Source organism: Cydia amplana, chromosome 13 (assembly GCF_948474715.1).
Source record: "Cydia amplana chromosome 13, ilCydAmpl1.1, whole genome shotgun sequence".
Classification (NCBI taxonomy): domain Eukaryota; kingdom Metazoa; phylum Arthropoda; class Insecta; order Lepidoptera; family Tortricidae; genus Cydia; species Cydia amplana.
In genome coordinates, this window is record NC_086081.1 from 17,573,489 (window position 1) to 17,599,950 (window position 26,462).

The 26,462-nt window shown below is 49.5% G+C and overlaps 2 protein-coding genes across 2 annotated transcripts; both read left to right on the top strand.

The window, feature by feature from the left end:
• The first annotated feature begins 3,508 nt into the window (after positions 1 to 3,508).
• LOC134653743 (tRNA 2'-phosphotransferase 1) lies at positions 3,509 to 7,178 on the top strand. Its single transcript, XM_063509138.1, has 5 exons — positions 3,509 to 3,656; positions 3,770 to 3,850; positions 4,677 to 4,887; positions 6,151 to 6,455; positions 7,076 to 7,178. Coding segments are annotated over exons 1-5 (702 nt in total). The 5' UTR covers positions 3,509 to 3,654.
• Positions 7,179 to 8,083: 905 nt separating this feature from the next.
• On the top strand, positions 8,084 to 24,565 carry LOC134653744 (speckle targeted PIP5K1A-regulated poly(A) polymerase-like). Its single transcript, XM_063509139.1, has 6 exons — positions 8,084 to 8,363; positions 9,896 to 10,037; positions 10,260 to 10,384; positions 12,624 to 12,779; positions 21,858 to 22,961; positions 23,286 to 24,565. The coding sequence occupies exons 1-6, from the start codon at positions 8,084 to 8,086 to the stop codon at positions 24,320 to 24,322; spliced, it is 2,844 nt and encodes a 947-aa protein (XP_063365209.1). The 3' UTR covers positions 24,323 to 24,565.
• Positions 24,566 to 26,462: the final 1,897 nt, after the last annotated feature.

A 26,462-nucleotide genomic window follows, 5' to 3' on the forward strand; every position in this document is an offset into this window, starting at 1 on the left:
GGCAGGGCCGGATTAAGCATGTCGGGGCCCCTAGGCAGTGCAATGCTCGGGGCCCCCTTAGGCCCTTACAGTCAATTCTGCATACATAATGTTCATTTTTCAGTTCATGGAAGTAAGTTTGTGGTTTTAATTTCAACCTTCAGGTGTCGGTTGAGCCGATCCGAACATGCCAAGCGATGTCTTTTTCGCTCTTATTGCGTGGACATAAAGCTTTTTTCTATCAGTTTTTGCCGATTCCTTTTTGCGTCAAGTGTGGGGAGAGCCCTTTTTTTCTCAATAGGTAGTTAAATATTGTGCGAGGCTGAACAGCGATTGCCCGACCATAATACCATACGCCGAGCCACATGATTAAAATTAACGTATAGGTAAACCAGAACTTTGGTAGTATTGTCATGAGGGCGCTCGTTTTGAATTTTATATAGCAACAATTTGTATAGTGGGGACAATGGAAATTGGCAGATGATTTTTGTTTTAGTCCGACAACTTTAATAAGTGCGAAGTTTGATGTTTGGATATTTCTTCGGTTTTTACGCTTAAATGGCTGACTCGATTTAGATAAAATGAATAGCGTAAAGTCAATAAGTAACGCAAGAGTTTAAGTAAGAATTTATATAGATAATTTTACAAATAACATTATTACAAGACATCAACCAAATCGTGACGACCTGACTATAGTGACATTTGTCCATAAGTTTGAAACTTACCCGTCAATTCAGATGCTACCTTTCGTTATGTTTTTTAATGGAAGAAATTTCTCTCCCGCACGTTTTTTTTCCAATAAATAACTATATACACTATTTACAACTTTTTTCTCTGTAAAATCTAAAACTTTCGGCATGATTATTACAGTCTAATAATAATTCACACGAAACTAGACAAAGCAATGTTTACATTGTCAATATTGACAACTATCATAGAGGGTAGATGTTGTCTATTATTAAAATTGTTGCCATTGCTAGAAATTAGTACCAACAAATTTCCGTAACATGGCGCACCCTCAATAGATCCTGGTTCACCTATAATAATAAAGATATTCCATAGGTTTAAATTACTATTCATTCACCACTTTCACCAGTCAAGTTAGCATGTAGGTACAGGGTCAACCAGAAAAGCTAAATTATATTTAATTTAATAAATTTAATAAAAAAAAACTAAATTATATTTAATTTAATTTGTATAGCTGTAGTATTATATTTAATTTAAATTGTATAGCTTATAGTTGCGCTCTCTCGAAAGGGTTTCCACGGAAGACCAGCGTCGGGGACTTCAAAGGTTCCTTGACATGAAGCTGAGTGGAGACCATTTCAGGAACGCTTTATAACCAATCTATGTCAGTGTTTTTATTAGTTAAGTTTAAATGAAGCGTTTTTGAATAAAGCTTTTTCTATTCTACTACTTTACTATTCTATTCTATAAAAGCAACAAAAAACGCGAGCGCAGCGAGCGCGAAATTTTTTGATAAAAAATTGTGAAAGCGTGTTAAAAAGGCCGGGCCGGGCCTAAAAATCCGAAGTTCCACAGTCAAAGCCGTGCTTCAGGATAAGCTCAACTAGAGCACAGACGCCAACCAATGTCCATTGTATTAAAAAGCGAGACCGCAGGCCGAGCTTGGCGCAGCGAGGCCAAAGGCGCAAAGGCTAAGCTGAAGAAGAGGAGATTTGGAAGACAAACCAAAAATGGAGGTAAAAAGTGAGGCTGAAGGTCGAGCTCAGCAATCTCCACATTACTTAAGAAGCCCGAAGCGTACTTATAACCAGCGAGGTGAGCTTTCATGCAAGGCAAAAGGCCAAGCTTCTTAAATCAATGTTTATATTTGTTAAAAAACGACGCCGAAGGTCGAACTGTAAGAAAGCAGCGCTCTGACACGAACCAATCGTCAAATGTTACTCGACAATAATATGTGCAAGAGTTACTCGGAGATGAGGTATTAGGCCCTCGGGAGCCTGAAAATCGAGCTCGATATTACAGACTTTAAATCTATAAAATAACTAATAATAATAACTAACTAGTAATAATTTACATAATCCTCTAATGATTGTGTATCTGAGAAACTGATATTGGACATTAAGTAGGTATTAGGTATAAATATTTAGGTACAATAAAAACAATATTTATGAATTTTGGCCATATGAAACAAATATTGTTTTTGGCGCGCGCGGGGCCGCCGGGGCCCCCTAGCCGAGGCGGGGCCCATAGGCAGTTGCCTACTCTGACTTAGGGTTAATCCGGCCCTGCATAGGGGTGATCGGACTGAAAAGGTTAGGAACCACTGGACTAAAGACTTGTCTTGACAACTATAAGGTAGGGTTTTAAAGATGTGTGTACGACCCTTTAAATTACAAATGAAAGTACGGAAGTAGAAAAAAAACTATTATAATTATTATGTAGTACTAGTACATCCTACGTACATTCTAAAACTAGTGGCTCTGTGAGCTGTAGACCTTGCGAGTTGCGAGCATAGCTTAAAGCTGAATAAATGTATGGCTCCGCCGATTAGAATAAATTAGAAAATCTGGGGGCACGGCAGTGCCCCCTCCAAGTCGAGCAAAACAAAGAGACACGGCCGTACCATCCTTTTCTCGAAGCGATTCAGGCCATTTTCGACGTCCTGTAATTTTGTGCTGGCTTAAAATGACAAAAAGAAACATATTTTTAAGGCTAGTTAAATAAAAGCTTGTAAAAATTAAACGAACACGCTTAACCCGCGCTTGATCTATCAACAATACGAAATGTTTATTATAGCTGGTCAAGCAAGTGTCAGTAAAAAAAGGTGCGAAATTCAAATTTTCTATGGGACGATATCCCTTCGCGCCTACATTTTTTAAATTTGCCGCCTTTTTCTACTGACAAGATCTGCTTGACCAGCTATATATAGCGTGTCAAACTACTGTCTCATTTCAAATATAGACAGAGAGAATCATACTATCTTTGTCTTACACTAGTACTAGCACCCAAAAGAAAAGGATAAGTATAGTTTTTTTGTTCCTATTTACTGACAAATTGGTTTGACCAACTATAGTCTTTCAAACAACTTTGTCAGTAGAAAAATTTTCTATGGGACGATAACCCTTCGCGCCTAATTTTTTTTTATACTTGGTCAACCAGATCTTGACAGTTGAAAAAGGCGGCAAATTTGAAAAATGTAGGCGCGAAGGGATATCGTCCATGGAAAATTTGAATTTCGCGCCTTTTTTTTACTGACAAGATTTGGTTGACCAGCTATATTTACCGGTATTTTCTACTGGCGGAAATGGCTTAACCATAGATATAATAAAGCTGGTCAAGCAAATCTTGTCAGTAAAAAAAGCGCGAAATTCAAATTTTCTATGGGACGATATCCCTTCGCCCTACATTTTTCAAATTTGCCGCCTTTTTCTACTGACAAGATCTGTTTGACCAAGTATAGTAGGAAACAGGTATTCAATAAAAGATAGAGGAACTTGTAAAATTAATCTGGCAATCCTCTCCTTCACCCCTCAATCCCCTCATATTGAATCGTCCGGACAGGCCTGCAACTTTAGTATTTATTTCCATTATTTTCTAATTAATACCTAAACTTGCATGTTAATTAGTAAGTTCGAAATTAGTCAAGTTAATTACAAAGTGCTTTCACGTCTCTCGCGCAAATACTCACTGAATAAATTGCATTGCTAAATGTAAGTGCAGTGCAACTGTTCTCTTTTGTTGAAATTCTGTTGACGAAGCAGTTTCACTTGTTGTTCCCTGCCTTTAAATTGCAGCTGATTCAGTGGTGTGGTGATTTTTGTAGGAATAGTAAGGATATACAGCTGAGTAAATCCTTGTCGTGGCTTTTGCGACACGGAGCGGTAAAGCAAGGACTCGACTTGAGGTTCGTTATTTGTTGACATGATATGTGTATTATTATCATAACGGCGCTTTGAACAAGTTTCGGTTGACTTGCTCCATCCATGCTCTTGCAAACCTGACATTATTGTCAACAACCAAATAGATTTTTATTTAGTTTCGGGGGTTTATTTGTACAAAATCGCGTATGTATGCGGTCTTTGTACTTTTTGTTCCGTTTCACTTAGAAGAGCAATTGTTATTAAACTGGTTATAACCAATCATTATCCCTCTAAAATGTGAATGTTTGAAGTTGAGCAAACAGTTGTCACATTAAGCAGGGCAGTACCACAAGTTCCTGAAAAGCTTTAAACTACCAGCAACACAATTAATTGCATTATAGTAGGTAACAAAACTTCAGTTCACTGTGTTAATAATGAGTGATGACCAGACATTTGATTCTACGGGGCAGTATTTATTGGCAGGTAGGGAGTTCCTATATTGATAAACTCAATTATCAATGCTTCTCTTATGTACTATTGATCGCTCGCAAGTTTTGTCGTCTGCCCAGAATGGATGGATACCTATCTCCAGCCCTTGTCTCCCGCTCCCCAGCCGCTTGGGCCACCCCACCACAGTTTTGTTACAACCTTTTTTTTTACACATGAGAAAAACCGCAGGTGGAAAGTAGCTTTATTTTGATTTTAATAAAACTGCTTTTTGACTGGGATTAAAATGGCCAGAATCAATGGGGCACAAAATAGTGGTTGAGGTAGATAGAGGAGTGGGTTTTATTGACAGCTAGGTAGGCTAAATAGGTAGACGTCAGGTCAATAAATGGACATTGCTCATCATAATACTTTCTGTTTTAGCCCAGAAGGATACATTGATGTTGAAAAAATATTAAACCACAAATCATTCAAGCAGTACAGCAGCAGCGACATAAAGCGGGTCGTCCGAAATAATGAGAAACAGAGATTCCAACTGAGAGTGAACCCGGACACTGGGGCCACAGAGATCAAGGCTAACCAGGGACACAGCATTGATAAAGTTACTGATGTGGAGTTGACTCCTATTCTGACAGTGAGTAGACAATAATTGCCTCTTAACTCTGTAAATCACATGAGAGCATTTAACACAATTTACCTTAATTTAATTTTAGAACATATTTACAAGAATTGTTCAGAAAATCCAGAAGGGTCACCCTTTCAAATGGTGGTTAAGAAAATTATGAAACAGATCATGAAAGTAAGGCTAAACATTAAAGAGTTTAGTCCAAAGTATGAAACTCAAACTCAACTCAACTCAAAATATACTTTATTCGAATCGTTAACAAATATTATCTTAAGCTAATTATCAGAGCAATTTATTGATGTTATTATTCCATAATAATAATATTGGATTATTAAACAAATCAAATTTAACACAAATTTAAGAATTTCACAAAAGGATTGTCAAACATGATAGAGCAAGGAAATGGACAACTGAGGAGTGTCTTTTCAAAAGGGCTTATTTTTTTTATTCATACAGAAATAAGCCCTTTTGTATGAATACTCTACATATATATTTAAATATTATAATAATAACTAACTTCCTGTGCTAAATAGTTGGTTGATAATTTAAATTTATTTAGGTAGGTATACTATACAGAACATTTAGAACAATGTTTTATTGTTTCTCATTATGATAAGCTCAGTTTGTATCATGTTCAAACAGCCACATAATTGCTTCTTGTGACTACTTATCTATCATTAAGCACTAAGTAGAAATACAGATTACACCTTGCCTACAAACTTTGACTTTGAGTAAGTATTCACTGAAGGAGGGTTTATTTTGCCATTTGGACAAGTATTGCTTTACTTTAATTATTATTATTTCATAATTCTTTGGTTAATGTAGATATCTGTGAAGTTTAGATATTTCAGCTACATACCTACATGCAATATTTTTTTCCAGAAATCTGAAAGCATTAGAAATTGTCATAAGTTCTAAATCGTTTCTCAGACAGCAATACCTTAACAAAAACTTCCGTGAGACAAAGACATAGTAAATATATTAAAAACGGGTCACTCATGTATTTTAAGTCGAAAAACGCTCAAGAAATTTTTCATTCGTCACCCTAAATAACTAACTCATAACTCATGAATGAACGGAGTGATACCGAATTTTGCTCGTATAAAACCAGTGAAGTGCATTCGGGACTATGAGTCATTCTTTAGGGTGACTGAATGAAAAATTTCTTGAGCGTTTTTCGACTTAAAATACGTGAGTGACCCGTTTTTAATATATTTACTAAGCAATACCTTAGTTAAATGTTAAAAAAATAACATATATTTCTACTTACAGGCCAAATACCCTACAGTTGTCCATGGCACTTTCACCAATTGCTGGGCACAGATAAAACAGATTGGGCTCAGCCGAATGCGAAGACGCCACATCCATCTTGCCAAAGGTTTAAACACAGACCGGACCGTAATCAGTGGGCTCAGGAACAACGCACAGATACATATTTATGTTAACTTGGGCAAGGCACTGGAGGATGGAATAAAGTTCTACGAGTCGGATAATGGAGTTATATTGACTCCGGGCAATGACAACGGATTGTTAGAACCCAAGTACTTTGATAGAGTGGTTGAAGTTGCTACAGGTTGGTGTGCTAGATTTTTACTCTTTTTGAGTTTGAATGTTGTGAGCCTTACTTGTACTTATAATTTATAATAAGAAGCAACTTCAGAACAGTAAAAAAGTCACCATTTTAATGTAATTTATCAGCAGTTACATTTTGCTACACGACATTTACAAAATGTAAATGCATGGGTTACTATAAAAGTTACTGAAATAACTATAGGTACTTATAATATAATGTTTTCTTTTTTTAATTTTAAGTTCTTGTTCATTAGAATATTGCCTTTATGGATGCTCAACCTAAAAGCTCGGCCGACAAGGGCTTATTTCTTAGGAGCTCTTAATTTTTCATACATTTTGTACGATATGACGTGTGCGTTATCGCGTCCGGAAAGGCTCCAGTTTCATCGATCGCTAGGGCCCGCATTCGGGGTGCGGGACATTTCCATGACGCATGCCATTATGAGTTTCACTAAGGAGTCGATTTATTGCCTCGCCGCCTGACCGGTTTAGACTTATTTTTATTACTTAATAAAAGATAAGAAATGTAAAATAAGAAATGATAATGAAGATAACACGATACTGATTCAATACGAGAAAAAAAATTGTCAAACGAGTGCTTATAACCGCACACCACAGTGTGCAGTATGCACTATGCACCGCACCTGCCTTTGAATATCTCACTAATACACTTGTTTCTCGTCCTCGACTCCAACTCCGGCAAGGTCCCGTCTGGGTCCGGGACGTGAACGAGCTCCCGGCTGCAACTTCCAACTTCTCAGGGTTTTTTAATTATTATTATTTGTCTCTCTTATAAACTTACAGGTATATACATCCCGGTCATTTGATAGGCGTGCGTGGGGATACAGATCCAACACGTAGAGCCCCTTTGGAGAAGTTTGCTGTTATGTAATACACCTGCTAGAACCCATTCACGGGTACAAATAGATACCCGTAAATCTGTCCCAACAGGCGGGCTATTGTAAATATAGTGGGGAAAGTGCCGGTTATGGTGTTGAAGTTTGGCCGGTGAAAAGATTATTATTATTTTATTTAAGTATATTTTCAATTTTGTATTTTTGCCAATGTCGAATTTAAAAATACTCGTTTAGGAATCGTATTTTAGCATTCGTACTAGTCGTCCACGGTGAAAACTGTTACAATCAGTCTCGACCCTTCACTTTTTGTCTCGCGAGCATCGGTCTTTTTAAACGAAACGTTTCAATATTCACCAACCGCCGAGGTTACCGGCGGTACTTCCGCGGCGCGAGGCCGCACCGGCGGTACTTCCGCGGCGCGAGGCCGCACCGGCGGGGTCGTCATGCGAGGGGGGGCCGAGAGGGGAACTCGTTCGGGCCGAATATAGGTCTACTCCGTCTCAAATAACAAGGACACGCCATCATATACCGAGCTGCGCACTCGCGGGGGTGAGGCGGAGGACCCACTCTTCGGCGCGTCGTATATATGACACCGTAAGATTGTGAACCCGGTAGTTTATAATCTAACGTAGGTCAGGTTAGATTATAATCTCCCTACCGTCAGTTTATAACGTAACTAGCGAGATTATAATGTGACGAGTGTTTACAATTTTACGGTGACATATATATCGATCAACGTGTCTAGTTTGGAACATTCCAGGACGCACTCCTCAATGATGGAGACGACCGGGGCGCGCGTGCCGGCGCGGCCGACGTTCTCGCGGCCGCCCTTCGGCCTCCCGCTCCCCGTCCCGCGGCCGCCGCCCCTCCCCCTGCCCCTGCCCCTGCCCCTGCCCCTGCCCCTGCCCCGGGCGCAGCTGTCGGCGCCGGCGCGGGGCGCGGGGGGCGCCGGGGCGGGGGCGGGGCGGGGGGCGCGCTCGGCGGGGGCGGGGCCGCGCCGCCGGGGGGCGGGGGCGGGGGCGGACGAGCCGCTGCCCAACGCCGTGCTCGTTACCGGTCAGTACCTAATGTACCTATGCTGCGGTCCGTTGCTGCGGAAACGTGACCGTCGCTTTATATTTTTCACCATCCCGGCTCGGAAAGGCTCACTTTGTCCTTCAAAACCGATAGCAGAGTTGCATTCTATTCACACGCGAGGCAAAGTATGCGAATGCTTATATTGAGTTGTTTTCTTATGTTTACCGGTGGAATTGACTTTTTAATGATGATTTTGGATGATAAATATTTAATAACATTCGTTTGAATTTGATTTTGTTTGATTTTTTACATTTAATGTTTGCTTCGGGTTGGTGTGATGAAAAAATTTGTTTCACTCGGGGGCATATTTTGTTTAACCCTCGCGCTTTGAAACCCTCGCGACGCTCAAGATTCCGTTTTTCGAACCACTCGCTACGCTCGTGGTTCAATTCTTTCGCTTGCTCGGGTATCAATATTAGCACGAGCGGTTAAACAACAACTTTGCCCCCTTTCATATTCATTCATATTCATATTCATATTTTTATTGATAAACAGTAATTACACGTCAAGATTTGTTACATACAATTGGATTACATTTAAAACAAATAACTATTTCACCATCCCGTCTCGGAAAGGCTCACTTTACACTTCAAAAACGGATAAGTGGCAAAGTTGAACTTTGCTATCCGTAATTCACATGTGAGGTGAAGTGATCGATTGCAAATTGTTTTCTTATGTTTGCCGGTAGGATTATCTTTTAAATGATGATCGGGTGATAAATATTTAATAACGTTCGTTTGAATTTGATTCGGTTTGATTTTGTTTGCTATTTTACATTTAATATTTGCCTCGGGTCGGTGTGGTGAACAATTTTGTGTTTCACTCGGGGGCAATTTTTATTTAACCCTCGCGCTTTGAAACCCTCGCGACGCTCAAGATTCCATTTTTGTAATTTTGGAATCATTAATTAGCTCGCTCGGGGTATCAATATTAGCTCGAGCGGTTAAACGACAACTTTGCCCCCTTGTTAAACAAATAACTATTTAGAACGATGAGACCGATCCCCGTATCAAAAAAACGACTCCATATCCACGATAACTGACTATGGAATCTGTTTAGACGACAACGGTTTCGCTTGCTTGAATTTTTAGTCGCTATTGGCGACACGTTTCGGGCCCTTCGGGGGTCCTTCCTCAGGCTCGAGTGCTCGCGGCGGCTGCACTCGAGTGCTCGCGGCGGCTGCACTCGAGTGAGTGAAACCGTTGTCGTCTAAACGGTTTAAAATATGTCTCATAGCCGGTTTAAACTCTCGCGCGAGCCACGAGACGAGCCGCGAGCCGCGCCACGAGACGCGAGTGTAAGCGGTGGGCTCGCGGCTCGTCTCGTGGCTCGCAAGCTCGTCGAGCTAATATAATTTAAACACTAACGGCACGGCATAAGGTTTATAACCGAATGACAAGCCGAACGCGAGTGTGAACGGTGGACTCGCGTCTCGTCTCGTGGCTCGCGCGAGAGTTTAAACCGGGGGTCACGAAAGTTGAATATCGACTATGGAATCGGTTTGAATGCAGGCTACCCGCCCTACACCAAGCCCCAGGACCTCGCCCACGCCTTCTGCAAGTTCGGGTCCGTGCGCCTCAACCACGACTGGATCACCGACACGGCCGCCTGCCTGGAGTTCGCGGAGCCCGAGCACGCCCGGGCGGCCATACGGTACGTGTAACGAGTGTGACGAGTGTAACGAGTGTGACGAGTGTGACGAGTGTAACGAGTGTAACGAGTGTAACGACGCGACGGAGCGGCAGATGACGTTCACAAATATCCATTATTCGCCTCGAAAACTACGACCCGACCGCCTCCTCCACGGGTGAAAACTACAAAGATGACGGCGGTTAGTTTATTTATACTTATTTATTATTTTATTTATATTTCTAGGGAGAGTCGAGCCGTGAACGTATACGGCGCCTTCCTGACGGTCACGGCCTGCACCGTCAACACCAGACCTCAGAGGCAGCCCCGAAAGAGAGAGCCCAGGGTCGGCAAGGGACAGAACTTCAAGGGTGAGCTGTTTATTATACCGGGGTACCATCCTGACGGTGACGGCCTGCACCGTCAACACCAGACAGAGAGAGCCCAGGGTCGGCAAGGGACAGAACTTCAAGGGTGAGCTGTTTATTATACCGGGGTACCATCCTGACGGTGACGGCCTGCACCGTCAACACCAGACAGAGAGAGCCCAGGGTCGGCAAGGGACAGAACTTCAAGGGTGAGCTGTTTATTATACCGGGGTACCATCCTGACGGTGACGGCCTGCACCGTCAACACCAGACAGAGAGAGCCCAGGGTCGGCAAGGGACAGAACTTCAAGGGTGAGCTGTTTATTATACCGGGGTACCATCCTGACGGTGACGGCCTGCACCGTCAACACCAGACAGAGAGAGCCCAGGGTCGGCAAGGGACAGAACTTCAAGGGTGAGCTGTTTATTATACCGGGGTACCATCCTGACGGTGACGGCCTGCACCGTCAACACCAGACAGAGAGAGCCCAGGGTCGGCAAGGGACAGAACTTCAAGGGTGAGCTGTTTATTATACCGGGGTACCATCCTGACGGTGACGGCCTGCACCGTCAACACCAGACAGAGAGAGCCCAGGGTCGGCAAGGGACAGAACTTCAAGGGTGAGCTGTTTATTATACCGGGGTACCATCCTGACGGTGACGGCCTGCACCGTCAACACCAGACAGAGAGAGCCCAGGGTCGGCAAGGGACAGAACTTCAAGGGTGAGCTGTTTATTATACCGGGGTACCATCCTGACGGTGACGGCCTGCACCGTCAACACCAGACAGAGAGAGCCCAGGGTCGGCAAGGGACAGAACTTCAAGGGTGAGCTGTTTATTATACCGGGGTACCATCCTGACGGTGACGGCCTGCACCGTCAACACCAGACAGAGAGAGCCCAGGGTCGGCAAGGGACAGAACTTCAAGGGCGAGCTGTTTAACGCTTTGAACGACAAAGATGTCGACGTAGTCGACAAGGTTCAGGATGACGCGCCGCACGGGATAGGCGTGCCGTTCAGAGGGTGGACCACAATATTATTGTTCTCCTGGCAGTCACTATTAGGCCACAGACAGCCCTGAAAGGGACAGGACATCAAGGATGAGCCGATTAATTGACTGTACAGCGCAGCGCCATTTTTCGTCTGTCTATCTGGCTCTAAAGAAATAGTAAAAAAACCTTAGCAATCTTTCAGGTTAATGACAAAATTATTGACAATGACATTACCAGGGGCCTATTTCTCGAACGGTATTAGTCTAATATTATTAGTGTGTCTCCATGGTAACCCATACGATTTGACAGTTCGCGGACTAATATTATTAGTCTAATACCGTTCGAGAAATGGGCCCCTGTTCATCTGATGTTCCACGACATGATTAAAGCTATTGATACTGTGTAACTTAATTAAAATAACAAGGAATCTAGTCTCCCGCATCCACGCCTAATAATTGCAGTTCTCATAATCAAACAAAATAGAAAAGTAAATGTTATAAATTCATTAAATATTATACCTAAAACTTGAACTATTATGGATGGAGTACCGCTAGGTACCATTTGAGGGCTGCTACTGTTTTTCACTTATATTACTAGTGGCTCTGTGAGCTGTAGACCTTAGAAGCACAATTTAAAACTGATGTTTTAACAAACTCTACAATTTAAGTAGGTTCTTCCTTCTAGTTTCTTACTTATAATGTATTTCCAGTACCTACCAAATATATAAATATAACTAACCATTCTATGTTGCTGTTGACACCGGGAGCCCTTAAGACTAACGGTATTAGTTTGGCTCTGAATGAACATTATTCATACTAATTAGTGGTAAGCGCAGTGGGCCACGCATATTGTAGATATTATGGTAATTAGTGTAATAAGTATTACATGTAGTGGCTGTTTATTTACCTAAATAAATGGAAAAAAAAACTTTAAAAATGTATGGTTCCGCCTTTTAGAAAAGAGCTTCAAACTAAATCAATAAAAAAATCTATTCAGGTAAACATCTAACCTGCTCACAACAGTTCACGAGAATTGCGACGTGTAGATAGAGAAGAACATTCGGATATACCTACGAAAACATTTTTGCTCAAGCTGAAACGGAGACCTTCGCAGACGCTCGATCAATTAAATAGTTGCTTGTCCGAACAACTGCCTTCGCAGTTCTTTAAAAAGTAGCATATTTTTACCGATTTTGATTGTCCCTCCGTGCTCCGTTTGGATTTCCTAAAGTAAGGTTTATTCTCTGCAGGCGCAATAGTGGAGCCGACGAAGATCCCGCTCCGGGGCGCTTTCCATCAACAGCTAGACGCCTTGCTGTGCGCCGTGCGCCTCACGCGGCCCGAGGTCGAGCGCCTCGGCCAGCTCTACCGTGACGTCGAGTGCGTGCTCGGCGAGTTGTGGCCCGGTGGGTATTGTTATGTTATAGTCGAGTTTCCCTGTACATAGTGGAGCCGACGAAGATCCCGCTCCGGGGCGCTTTCCATCAACAGCTAGACGCCTTGCTGTGCGCCGTGCGCCTCACGCGGCCCGAGGTCGAGCGCCTCGGCCAGCTCTACCGTGACGTCGAGTGCGTGCTCGGCGAGTTGTGGCCCGGTGGGTATTGTTATGTTATAGTCGAGTTTCCCTGTACATAGTGGAGCCGACGAAGATCCCGCTCCGGGGCGCTTTCCATCAACAGCTAGACGCCTTGCTGTGCGCCGTGCGCCTCACGCGGCCCGAGGTCGAGCGCCTCGGCCAGCTCTACCGTGACGTCGAGTGCGTGCTCGGCGAGTTGTGGCCCGGTGGGTATTGTTATGTTATAGTCGAGTTTCCCTGTACATAGTGGAGCCGACGAAGATCCCGCTCCGGGGCGCTTTCCATCAACAGCTAGACGCCTTGCTGTGCGCCGTGCGCCTCACGCGGCCCGAGGTCGAGCGCCTCGGCCAGCTCTACCGTGACGTCGAGTGCGTGCTCGGCGAGTTGTGGCCCGGTGGGTATTGTTATGTTATAGTCGAGTTTCCCTGTACATAGTGGAGCCGACGAAGATCCCGCTCCGGGGCGCTTTCCATCAACAGCTAGACGCCTTGCTGTGCGCCGTGCGCCTCACGCGGCCCGAGGTCGAGCGCCTCGGCCAGCTCTACCGTGACGTCGAGTGCGTGCTCGGCGAGTTGTGGCCCGGTGGGTATTGTTATGTTATAGTCGAGTTTCCCTGTACATAGTGGAGCCGACGAAGATCCCGCTCCGGGGCGCTTTCCATCAACAGCTAGACGCCTTGCTGTGCGCCGTGCGCCTCACGCGGCCCGAGGTCGAGCGCCTCGGCCAGCTCTACCGTGACGTCGAGTGCGTGCTCGGCGAGTTGTGGCCCGGTGGGTATTGTTATGTTATAGTCGAGTTTCCCTGTACATAGTGGAGCCGACGAAGATCCCGCTCCGGGGCGCTTTCCATCAACAGCTAGACGCCTTGCTGTGCGCCGTGCGCCTCACGCGGCCCGAGGTCGAGCGCCTCGGCCAGCTCTACCGTGACGTCGAGTGCGTGCTCGGCGAGTTGTGGCCCGGTGGGTATTGTTATGTTATAGTCGAGTTTCCCTGTACATAGTGGAGCCGACGAAGATCCCGCTCCGGGGCGCTTTCCATCAACAGCTAGACGCCTTGCTGTGCGCCGTGCGCCTCACGCGGCCCGAGGTCGAGCGCCTCGGCCAGCTCTACCGTGACGTCGAGTGCGTGCTCGGCGAGTTGTGGCCCGGTGGGTATTGTTATGTTATAGTCGAGTTTCCCTGTACATAGTGGAGCCGACGAAGATCCCGCTCCGGGGCGCTTTCCATCAACAGCTAGACGCCTTGCTGTGCGCCGTGCGCCTCACGCGGCCCGAGGTCGAGCGCCTCGGCCAGCTCTACCGTGACGTCGAGTGCGTGCTCGGCGAGTTGTGGCCCGGTGGGTATTGTTATGTTATAGTCGAGTTTCCCTGTACATAGTGGAGCCGACGAAGATCCCGCTCCGGGGCGCTTTCCATCAACAGCTAGACGCCTTGCTGTGCGCCGTGCGCCTCACGCGGCCCGAGGTCGAGCGCCTCGGCCAGCTCTACCGTGACGTCGAGTGCGTGCTCGGCGAGTTGTGGCCCGGTGGGTATTGTTATGTTATAGTCGAGTTTCCCTGTACATAGTGGAGCCGACGAAGATCCCGCTCCGGGGCGCTTTCCATCAACAGCTAGACGCCTTGCTGTGCGCCGTGCGCCTCACGCGGCCCGAGGTCGAGCGCCTCGGCCAGCTCTACCGTGACGTCGAGTGCGTGCTCGGCGAGTTGTGGCCCGGTGGGTATTGTTATGTTATAGTCGAGTTTCCCTGTACATAGTGGAGCCGACGAAGATCCCGCTCCGGGGCGCTTTCCATCAACAGCTAGACGCCTTGCTGTGCGCCGTGCGCCTCACGCGGCCCGAGGTCGAGCGCCTCGGCCAGCTCTACCGTGACGTCGAGTGCGTGCTCGGCGAGTTGTGGCCCGGTGGGTATTGTTATGTTATAGTCGAGTTTCCCTGTACATAGTGGAGCCGACGAAGATCCCGCTCCGGGGCGCTTTCCATCAACAGCTAGACGCCTTGCTGTGCGCCGTGCGCCTCACGCGGCCCGAGGTCGAGCGCCTCGGCCAGCTCTACCGTGACGTCGAGTGCGTGCTCGGCGAGTTGTGGCCCGGTGGGTATTGTTATGTTATAGTCGAGTTTCCCTGTACATAGTGGAGCCGACGAAGATCCCGCTCCGGGGCGCTTTCCATCAACAGCTAGACGCCTTGCTGTGCGCCGTGCGCCTCACGCGGCCCGAGGTCGAGCGCCTCGGCCAGCTCTACCGTGACGTCGAGTGCGTGCTCGGCGAGTTGTGGCCCGGTGGGTATTGTTATGTTATAGTCGAGTTTCCCTGTACATAGTGGAGCCGACGAAGATCCCGCTCCGGGGCGCTTTCCATCAACAGCTAGACGCCTTGCTGTGCGCCGTGCGCCTCACGCGGCCCGAGGTCGAGCGCCTCGGCCAGCTCTACCGTGACGTCGAGTGCGTGCTCGGCGAGTTGTGGCCCGGTGGGTATTGTTATGTTATAGTCGAGTTTCCCTGTACATAGTGGAGCCGACGAAGATCCCGCTCCGGGGCGCTTTCCATCAACAGCTAGACGCCTTGCTGTGCGCCGTGCGCCTCACGCGGCCCGAGGTCGAGCGCCTCGGCCAGCTCTACCGTGACGTCGAGTGCGTGCTCGGCGAGTTGTGGCCCGGTGGGTATTGTTATGTTATAGTCGAGTTTCCCTGTACATAGTGGAGCCGACGAAGATCCCGCTCCGGGGCGCTTTCCATCAACAGCTAGACGCCTTGCTGTGCGCCGTGCGCCTCACGCGGCCCGAGGTCGAGCGCCTCGGCCAGCTCTACCGTGACGTCGAGTGCGTGCTCGGCGAGTTGTGGCCCGGTGGGTATTGTTATGTTATAGTCGAGTTTCCCTGTACATAGTGGAGCCGACGAAGATCCCGCTCCGGGGCGCTTTCCATCAACAGCTAGACGCCTTGCTGTGCGCCGTGCGCCTCACGCGGCCCGAGGTCGAGCGCCTCGGCCAGCTCTACCGTGACGTCGAGTGCGTGCTCGGCGAGTTGTGGCCCGGTGGGTATTGTTATGTTATAGTCGAGTTTCCCTGTACATAGTGGAGCCGACGAAGATCCCGCTCCGGGGCGCTTTCCATCAACAGCTAGACGCCTTGCTGTGCGCCGTGCGCCTCACGCGGCCCGAGGTCGAGCGCCTCGGCCAGCTCTACCGTGACGTCGAGTGCGTGCTCGGCGAGTTGTGGCCCGGTGGGTATTGTTATGTTATAGTCGAGTTTCCCTGTACATAGTGGAGCCGACGAAGATCCCGCTCCGGGGCGCTTTCCATCAACAGCTAGACGCCTTGCTGTGCGCCGTGCGCCTCACGCGGCCCGAGGTCGAGCGCCTCGGCCAGCTCTACCGTGACGTCGAGTGCGTGCTCGGCGAGTTGTGGCCCGGTGGGTATTGTTATGTTATAGTCGAGTTTCCCTGTACATAGTGGAGCCGACGAAGATCCCGCTCCGGGGCGCTTTCCATCAACAGCTAGACGCCTTGCTGTGCGCCGTGCGCCTCACGCGGCCCGAGGTCGAGCGCCTCGGCCAGCTCTACCGTGACGTCGAGTGCGTGCTCGGCGAGTTGTGGCCCGGTGGGTATTGTTATGTTATAGTCGAGTTTCCCTGTACATAGTGGAGCCGACGAAGATCCCGCTCCGGGGCGCTTTCCATCAACAGCTAGACGCCTTGCTGTGCGCCGTGCGCCTCACGCGGCCCGAGGTCGAGCGCCTCGGCCAGCTCTACCGTGACGTCGAGTGCGTGCTCGGCGAGTTGTGGCCCGGTGGGTATTGTTATGTTATAGTCGAGTTTCCCTGTACATAGTGGAGCCGACGAAGATCCCGCTCCGGGGCGCTTTCCATCAACAGCTAGACGCCTTGCTGTGCGCCGTGCGCCTCACGCGGCCCGAGGTCGAGCGCCTCGGCCAGCTCTACCGTGACGTCGAGTGCGTGCTCGGCGAGTTGTGGCCCGGTGGGTATTGTTATGTTATAGTCGAGTTTCCCTGTACATAGTGGAGCCGACGAAGATCCCGCTCCGGGGCGCTTTCCATCAACAGCTAGACGCCTTGCTGTGCGCCGTGCGCCTCACGCGGCCCGAGGTCGAGCGCCTCGGCCAGCTCTACCGTGACGTCGAGTGCGTGCTCGGCGAGTTGTGGCCCGGTGGGTATTGTTATGTTATAGTCGAGTTTCCCTGTACATAGTGGAGCCGACGAAGATCCCGCTCCGGGGCGCTTTCCATCAACAGCTAGACGCCTTGCTGTGCGCCGTGCGCCTCACGCGGCCCGAGGTCGAGCGCCTCGGCCAGCTCTACCGTGACGTCGAGTGCGTGCTCGGCGAGTTGTGGCCCGGTGGGTATTGTTATGTTATAGTCGAGTTTCCCTGTACATAGTGGAGCCGACGAAGATCCCGCTCCGGGGCGCTTTCCATCAACAGCTAGACGCCTTGCTGTGCGCCGTGCGCCTCACGCGGCCCGAGGTCGAGCGCCTCGGCCAGCTCTACCGTGACGTCGAGTGCGTGCTCGGCGAGTTGTGGCCCGGTGGGTATTGTTATGTTATAGTCGAGTTTCCCTGTACATAGTGGAGCCGACGAAGATCCCGCTCCGGGGCGCTTTCCATCAACAGCTAGACGCCTTGCTGTGCGCCGTGCGCCTCACGCGGCCCGAGGTCGAGCGCCTCGGCCAGCTCTACCGTGACGTCGAGTGCGTGCTCGGCGAGTTGTGGCCCGGTGGGTATTGTTATGTTATAGTCGAGTTTCCCTGTACATAGTGGAGCCGACGAAGATCCCGCTCCGGGGCGCTTTCCATCAACAGCTAGACGCCTTGCTGTGCGCCGTGCGCCTCACGCGGCCCGAGGTCGAGCGCCTCGGCCAGCTCTACCGTGACGTCGAGTGCGTGCTCGGCGAGTTGTGGCCCGGTGGGTATTGTTATGTTATAGTCGAGTTTCCCTGTACATAGTGGAGCCGACGAAGATCCCGCTCCGGGGCGCTTTCCATCAACAGCTAGACGCCTTGCTGTGCGCCGTGCGCCTCACGCGGCCCGAGGTCGAGCGCCTCGGCCAGCTCTACCGTGACGTCGAGTGCGTGCTCGGCGAGTTGTGGCCCGGTGGGTATTGTTATGTTATAGTCGAGTTTCCCTGTACATAGTGGAGCCGACGAAGATCCCGCTCCGGGGCGCTTTCCATCAACAGCTAGACGCCTTGCTGTGCGCCGTGCGCCTCACGCGGCCCGAGGTCGAGCGCCTCGGCCAGCTCTACCGTGACGTCGAGTGCGTGCTCGGCGAGTTGTGGCCCGGTGGGTATTGTTATGTTATAGTCGAGTTTCCCTGTACATAGTGGAGCCGACGAAGATCCCGCTCCGGGGCGCTTTCCATCAACAGCTAGACGCCTTGCTGTGCGCCGTGCGCCTCACGCGGCCCGAGGTCGAGCGCCTCGGCCAGCTCTACCGTGACGTCGAGTGCGTGCTCGGCGAGTTGTGGCCCGGTGGGTATTGTTATGTTATAGTCGAGTTTCCCTGTACATAGTGGAGCCGACGAAGATCCCGCTCCGGGGCGCTTTCCATCAACAGCTAGACGCCTTGCTGTGCGCCGTGCGCCTCACGCGGCCCGAGGTCGAGCGCCTCGGCCAGCTCTACCGTGACGTCGAGTGCGTGCTCGGCGAGTTGTGGCCCGGTGGGTATTGTTATGTTATAGTCGAGTTTCCCTGTACATAGTGGAGCCGACGAAGATCCCGCTCCGGGGCGCTTTCCATCAACAGCTAGACGCCTTGCTGTGCGCCGTGCGCCTCACGCGGCCCGAGGTCGAGCGCCTCGGCCAGCTCTACCGTGACGTCGAGTGCGTGCTCGGCGAGTTGTGGCCCGGTGGGTATTGTTATGTTATAGTCGAGTTTCCCTGTACATAGTGGAGCCGACGAAGATCCCGCTCCGGGGCGCTTTCCATCAACAGCTAGACGCCTTGCTGTGCGCCGTGCGCCTCACGCGGCCCGAGGTCGAGCGCCTCGGCCAGCTCTACCGTGACGTCGAGTGCGTGCTCGGCGAGTTGTGGCCCGGTGGGTATTGTTATGTTATAGTCGAGTTTCCCTGTACATAGTGGAGCCGACGAAGATCCCGCTCCGGGGCGCTTTCCATCAACAGCTAGACGCCTTGCTGTGCGCCGTGCGCCTCACGCGGCCCGAGGTCGAGCGCCTCGGCCAGCTCTACCGTGACGTCGAGTGCGTGCTCGGCGAGTTGTGGCCCGGTGGGTATTGTTATGTTATAGTCGAGTTTCCCTGTACATAGTGGAGCCGACGAAGATCCCGCTCCGGGGCGCTTTCCATCAACAGCTAGACGCCTTGCTGTGCGCCGTGCGCCTCACGCGGCCCGAGGTCGAGCGCCTCGGCCAGCTCTACCGTGACGTCGAGTGCGTGCTCGGCGAGTTGTGGCCCGGTGGGTATTGTTATGTTATAGTCGAGTTTCCCTGTACATAGTGGAGCCGACGAAGATCCCGCTCCGGGGCGCTTTCCATCAACAGCTAGACGCCTTGCTGTGCGCCGTGCGCCTCACGCGGCCCGAGGTCGAGCGCCTCGGCCAGCTCTACCGTGACGTCGAGTGCGTGCTCGGCGAGTTGTGGCCCGGTGGGTATTGTTATGTTATAGTCGAGTTTCCCTGTACATAGTGGAGCCGACGAAGATCCCGCTCCGGGGCGCTTTCCATCAACAGCTAGACGCCTTGCTGTGCGCCGTGCGCCTCACGCGGCCCGAGGTCGAGCGCCTCGGCCAGCTCTACCGTGACGTCGAGTGCGTGCTCGGCGAGTTGTGGCCCGGTGGGTATTGTTATGTTATAGTCGAGTTTCCCTGTACATAGTGGAGCCGACGAAGATCCCGCTCCGGGGCGCTTTCCATCAACAGCTAGACGCCTTGCTGTGCGCCGTGCGCCTCACGCGGCCCGAGGTCGAGCGCCTCGGCCAGCTCTACCGTGACGTCGAGTGCGTGCTCGGCGAGTTGTGGCCCGGTGGGTATTGTTATGTTATAGTCGAGTTTCCCTGTACATAGTGGAGCCGACGAAGATCCCGCTCCGGGGCGCTTTCCATCAACAGCTAGACGCCTTGCTGTGCGCCGTGCGCCTCACGCGGCCCGAGGTCGAGCGCCTCGGCCAGCTCTACCGTGACGTCGAGTGCGTGCTCGGCGAGTTGTGGCCCGGTGGGTATTGTTATGTTATAGTCGAGTTTCCCTGTACATAGTGGAGCCGACGAAGATCCCGCTCCGGGGCGCTTTCCATCAACAGCTAGACGCCTTGCTGTGCGCCGTGCGCCTCACGCGGCCCGAGGTCGAGCGCCTCGGCCAGCTCTACCGTGACGTCGAGTGCGTGCTCGGCGAGTTGTGGCCCGGTGGGTATTGTTATGTTATAGTCGAGTTTCCCTGTACATAGTGGAGCCGACGAAGATCCCGCTCCGGGGCGCTTTCCATCAACAGCTAGACGCCTTGCTGTGCGCCGTGCGCCTCACGCGGCCCGAGGTCGAGCGCCTCGGCCAGCTCTACCGTGACGTCGAGTGCGTGCTCGGCGAGTTGTGGCCCGGTGGGTATTGTTATGTTATAGTCGAGTTTCCCTGTACATAGTGGAGCCGACGAAGATCCCGCTCCGGGGCGCTTTCCATCAACAGCTAGACGCCTTGCTGTGCGCCGTGCGCCTCACGCGGCCCGAGGTCGAGCGCCTCGGCCAGCTCTACCGTGACGTCGAGTGCGTGCTCGGCGAGTTGTGGCCCGGTGGGTATTGTTATGTTATAGTCGAGTTTCCCTGTACATAGTGGAGCCGACGAAGATCCCGCTCCGGGGCGCTTTCCATCAACAGCTAGACGCCTTGCTGTGCGCCGTGCGCCTCACGCGGCCCGAGGTCGAGCGCCTCGGCCAGCTCTACCGTGACGTCGAGTGCGTGCTCGGCGAGTTGTGGCCCGGTGGGTATTGTTATGTTATAGTCGAGTTTCCCTGTACATAGTGGAGCCGACGAAGATCCCGCTCCGGGGCGCTTTCCATCAACAGCTAGACGCCTTGCTGTGCGCCGTGCGCCTCACGCGGCCCGAGGTCGAGCGCCTCGGCCAGCTCTACCGTGACGTCGAGTGCGTGCTCGGCGAGTTGTGGCCCGGTGGGTATTGTTATGTTATAGTCGAGTTTCCCTGTACATAGTGGAGCCGACGAAGATCCCGCTCCGGGGCGCTTTCCATCAACAGCTAGACGCCTTGCTGTGCGCCGTGCGCCTCACGCGGCCCGAGGTCGAGCGCCTCGGCCAGCTCTACCGTGACGTCGAGTGCGTGCTCGGCGAGTTGTGGCCCGGTGGGTATTGTTATGTTATAGTCGAGTTTCCCTCTGTACCAGGGATGTTGCAAACATCCGCATCCACAACCGCAGAACTTCCGCATTATTTTCAACATCCGCATTTGCATCCGCATCCACATAAAATTGATGCGGAGCTTATGCGGATGCGGATGTCGAATCAGTCAGTACAGGAACGTCTTAGCGGCGGCGTAAGTGCTAGGTAATTTCGTCATTACCTATAACGAAATCTTCTAGATCCAGAAAAGTCGGCCAAGTTACTGTTTATTAAATATAACGCACCTATATTCTTGCTCAAATACTAAACGTTTCGTTTTTTTAAATAAAAAAATACCAAAAAATTTAATATTTGACGTTTTCTAAGTACCTTATCTTGACATTCGCATCCGCGTCCGCGGATGTGAGCCTTTAAATATCCGTATCCGCATCCGCGGATGTCAAAAAATCTGCATCCGCAACATCCCTGCTCTGTACATAGTGGAGTCGGCGAACATCTCATAGGGCATCTTCCACTAACAATTAGATGCGTCGTTATACAAATATTAATCGAAGCCGTTTTTGGCCAATCGACTTCCCAATTTTTGTATACGCACTCAGTGAAGCGGTATCTCTGCGCAGGCTGCCGCGCGATCCCGTTCGGGTCGGTGACGACGGGCCTGGGCGTGAAGTCGTCGGACGCGGACTGCTTCGTGTCGCTGCCGCGCGCCGCCTCGGGCGCCGCCTCGGGCGCCGCCTCGGGCGCCGTCGGCCGCGCCAGGCGAGCCCTGCAGGCCCACCCCCGAGTCTTCGGCGAGCTGCTCGCCATCCCCCGCGCCAACACCCCCATCGTCAAGTTCCTCCATATCCCGACGGGCGTCTACTGCGATTTGAGCTTCAAGACTCCGCTCGGCTCCCGCAACAGCGAGCTGGTATCGTTCCTTCTCTCGTGCGACCCTCGCCTCGTCCCCGTCGCGGTCGCCGTCAAGTACTGGGCGCGAGTCCACGGGCTCACGGGCACGGGGAAGTTGACCAACTACGCGTTGACCGTGATGATCATATTCTACTTCCAGCGGCCGCCGGCCTCGATCTTGCCCGCGGTCGAGCGGCTTCAGCGGGACCGCGGCTCGGACTACTTCGTGGACTATTGGAACACGGGCTTCGTGAGCGACCCGCGCCGCGTCCCCAAATCTACCGACGCGTCGTCCGTGGCGGAGCTGCTCGGGGGGTTTTTCGAGTATTACGCTAAATTTGACTTCGAGAACCTCGTCGTCTGCCCGTTCCTCGGTCGAGCTGTCAAAAAGGACGACTTCCGAGACCCGAGGCTCCTACCCGAGGCTTTCGGTCTGTATAAGAAAAACGTCTGCGGCGGCGTGTCGCTGCCCATCCGCTTCGCGACGTCCATGTGCGTCCAGGACCCTTTCGAGCAGTGTCACAACGTCGCATCCTCGGTGTCCTCGCGGTTGGCCGCAGATATCCGCGCCTATTTCAAGTTCGCCGCCGGCGCGTACGAGAGAGAAAAACTGAAAGATTTTTCGGGGCTGCTGCCGACGATCCTCCTCGAGAGGCCGGAGCTGCCGCGGAGCGAGAGGGGCGGCTGCGAGTTCCGCGCGCGCCTCCCGCCGCGGCTGCTCGGGCACCTCGCCGCCGACTGGAAGGCCGCCGTGCGGGACGTCGTCTTCCAGGTCTTCCGGACCATTCTCAGGGTCCAACTTGACAAAATCGACGCCTCCCCCTCGGAGACCGGTAAACCGAGCGACCGAGCGAAACCTGGACGGACCGGTAAAGGAGGACGACGTTCCGAGCCGGAGGGGAGACCCGGAGCCTCCGGATCGGGCGAGACGACCGAACCGGAGGAGACGCCTAAATTAGGAAAAAAATCGGAAGTTGACACCGAACAAAGGAAAAACTCTCGATCTGAAGAAACCGTAAAATCTGAAAAGGAGGCCCCTAAACCGGAGGAGACTGTTAAATCTCGAAATGAAACCGCTAAATCGGGAGACTCCAGAGGAGAGGAAAAGCTGACTGACGAAAAACCTAATGTGGAGATAATTAAAAACGGTAAAATAGTCGGGGCCACGTCGAGGAGGGAGAGGGAGCGGTACTCGGGCGCGATCACGCGCGCCATCTGGAAGCGGAAGACGCTCTCCAAGCTGTACGGCGCGATGGGGCTCCGGCTCCTCGACCGCGAGACGATGATCACGGACGAGATCATGAGGGTGGACGGGAACGCGATCGACGTGCGGGTGACGGTGCTGCTGACGTACGCGGAGGCGCCGCGCCAGGCCGCGGTGGCCGTGCGCCGCGCCGCCGGCGACATCAACGCCTTCAAGGAGTTCGGCAAGTTCTTCAACGACACCTTCCGGCGCTGGTTCGTCGTCCTCTACCAGCCCTACTGCAGGAGATCCCTCCGAAATACGAACGCCGAGAACGGAGCGCCGGCCGCCACGGACGAGGAGGCCGCCGCGAAAGAGCTCGAGGAGCTCATGAAACAAGACAAGGATTTAGACGAGAGCGACTCCGACGGCGACTCGGCTCTCAGCTACGAGGACGAGAGGGTAGATCCGAACGCGACCAATTCGGAAGTGGGAGAAAGCGAAGCGAGTGCGAAACCGAGTGATGCGGACGAGAACATTAAAAATCAATCAAATAGTGCTGTTAAAAAACAGACTGTGAATGATAAAATATGTGATACGAAAGAAAATTATGACAAAGTCCGAGCGGATAAAATACCTGACGAGGAAGGGTTGAACGCATCCGATAAGTCGCCGCGTAGGCGCAAACATAAAAAGCGACACTCTGACAGAGATCTACCGATAAACCGCTTAAACGACGGGGTTGAAGCTTTAAACTTAACTGTCGAATCAACGCATCAGCGACATACAGTAGACGATCAAAATGAGGGGAGAGAGTCTCGGAACGCATCAACAAGGAACAAAAACGGAACGCGGCACGGTGACCATAATGACGCCGGCCAAGAAATTGTCAAGAGCGAATATACGAGACGCGGGCACAGGAAGGGCAAAGACAACACGCAGAGCGCTCCCGCGGGCCAGAGCGGCCGCACCGGGCGCGCCGGGGGAAACGCACAGATGCCTTCATGTTAGCGTGTACTCGACTACTCACTCAAATACATAGATTATAAATGTTTATTATTGCCCTTAGTGATATTGAATTGAATGTAGCTAACTTCTATGGACTAAGAGCTATAGGTAATTATGGAATAGAGCGTCTAAACTTATCAGAATCGTTTTTTAAGGAGAATTTGACATTCAAATTAATGTTAATGCTATTTTTTGTATGTATAATTACTTCATTTTCAATCAATTATTAAATTTTATTTCTCATAAGGCGTTTGTTTTAATTTTATATTATCATACGTTTTATTCTGAAACGAACTTGTTCGGTTGTCCTCTATACTAGCATTCCGGACATAGTAGGAGATTCCGTATATATGGTCGACCTTCACCGATACGTCTGACGGTTGAAACTTGGATTTTATGAAAGAAAATATGTTCCAGAACATAAATAAATAGGGTTGCCGAATGAAATATGGTCAAGGCTATTATTAAATAATTTTTGAAAAAATATTTTTTTCTCAAATTTCACCGACTTGTCTGACGAACGAAATAAGTTCCATTGGAAAGAATACAACTTGTAAAACATTAATCAACTAGGTTGCCTATCTTTTTCCGGTCACTATTATATGGTTGCCGTGTTTAAACAAGTGAGATTATAACGATAATTGCACTCATCTGTCTGATGCTTGAATTATATATCAAAATGACGGTAATTTTATTGCGAATACAGTGGTATAGGGTTGCCTGCGAAAATCCAGTCACAAATAAGGGTTGTCAGGCTTTTTAATAAAATAAGAAGAAAAGACTTAGCGATAACTCAAAAACGGCTTAACTGATCACAATTGTTTTAACTTTATTGAATGTGTTTACTAAGCATTATTTTTGGGATTTATATCATATTTTTTGGACTGATGGTTCAAAAGTTAGGAGGGTAAATACACTTTTTTACTTTCGAAGCATTTTTTTCCGAAATAATTCACTTTATCACAAAATGTTTATTGAAGATTCCTATTCATTTTAAACGACCTATCCAACGACGTTCCACACCATAGGGTTGAAACTACAAAAAAATCGTCACACACATTTTCTTTTTTTTTTCAAAGCGATTTTTCCCGAAAATATTCACTTTATTCAAAAATCTTTTTTGCAAACCCGTATTTATTTGAAAAAACCTATCCAACGACATGTCACACCATAGGGTTGAAGCGAAGAAAAATAGTCACACACATTTTTTTCTTTATTTTTTCATTTCATACCCAAGTTGTGGGATGTCGTTTAGTGATGGGTAGGACATCAATTTAAAATGAGTTTGTATGAATACCTCATTTTCTAAAATGAGGTGTTACAATGTCTTACTTCAAATGAGGTGAGGTACTAGCATATTTTCAGCGTCGACTATTCCATTAATTCCAACGGCGACAAAAATATTTAATGTATATACATATTTATGTATTCATCACTTCCTTTATAAATAAATAAATAGTAACATTTAATTGGAGTGCAATTCTGGAGGTTAAGAATAGAACTTTTAGGAGAAAGATAATTTTAGAATCAAGTAAAATGAATAGAGGAGTGAAGTAAGACATTTTTTCGGTACGAAGTACTGCGACAAATTAACAAAATGAATGGTACAAATGAGGTGCCTCACGAGTGAGCGACTCAACACTAATGTCGTTTGATAGGTCTTTTAAAATTAATAGGGGTCTCTAAAAATCAATTTTTGATAAAGTGAATATTATCGGAAATAATCGCTTCGAATGAAACAAAATGTATGTGAGGATTTTTTTCTTTTCAAACCTATAGTGCTGGACATTGTTGGATATGTCTATTAAAATGAATAGGGGTTTTCAAAAATCAATTGTTGATAAAGTGAATATTTTCGTTTCAACCCTATGGTGTGAGGTGTCCTAACTAATCTTTAAAAATGAATAGAGGTATTTAAAAAAGATTTTTGAATAAAGTGAACATATTCGGAAAAAATCGCTTTGAAAGAAAGAAAATGTGTGTAACGATTTTTTTGTAGTTTCAACCATATGATGTGGGATGTCGTTGGATAGGTCTTTTAAAATGAATAGAAGTCTTCAATAAACATTTTGTGCTAATGTGAATTATTTCGGAAATAAACGCTTCGAAAGTAAAAAAAAAAATATTTTCCCTCCTAAAAGTC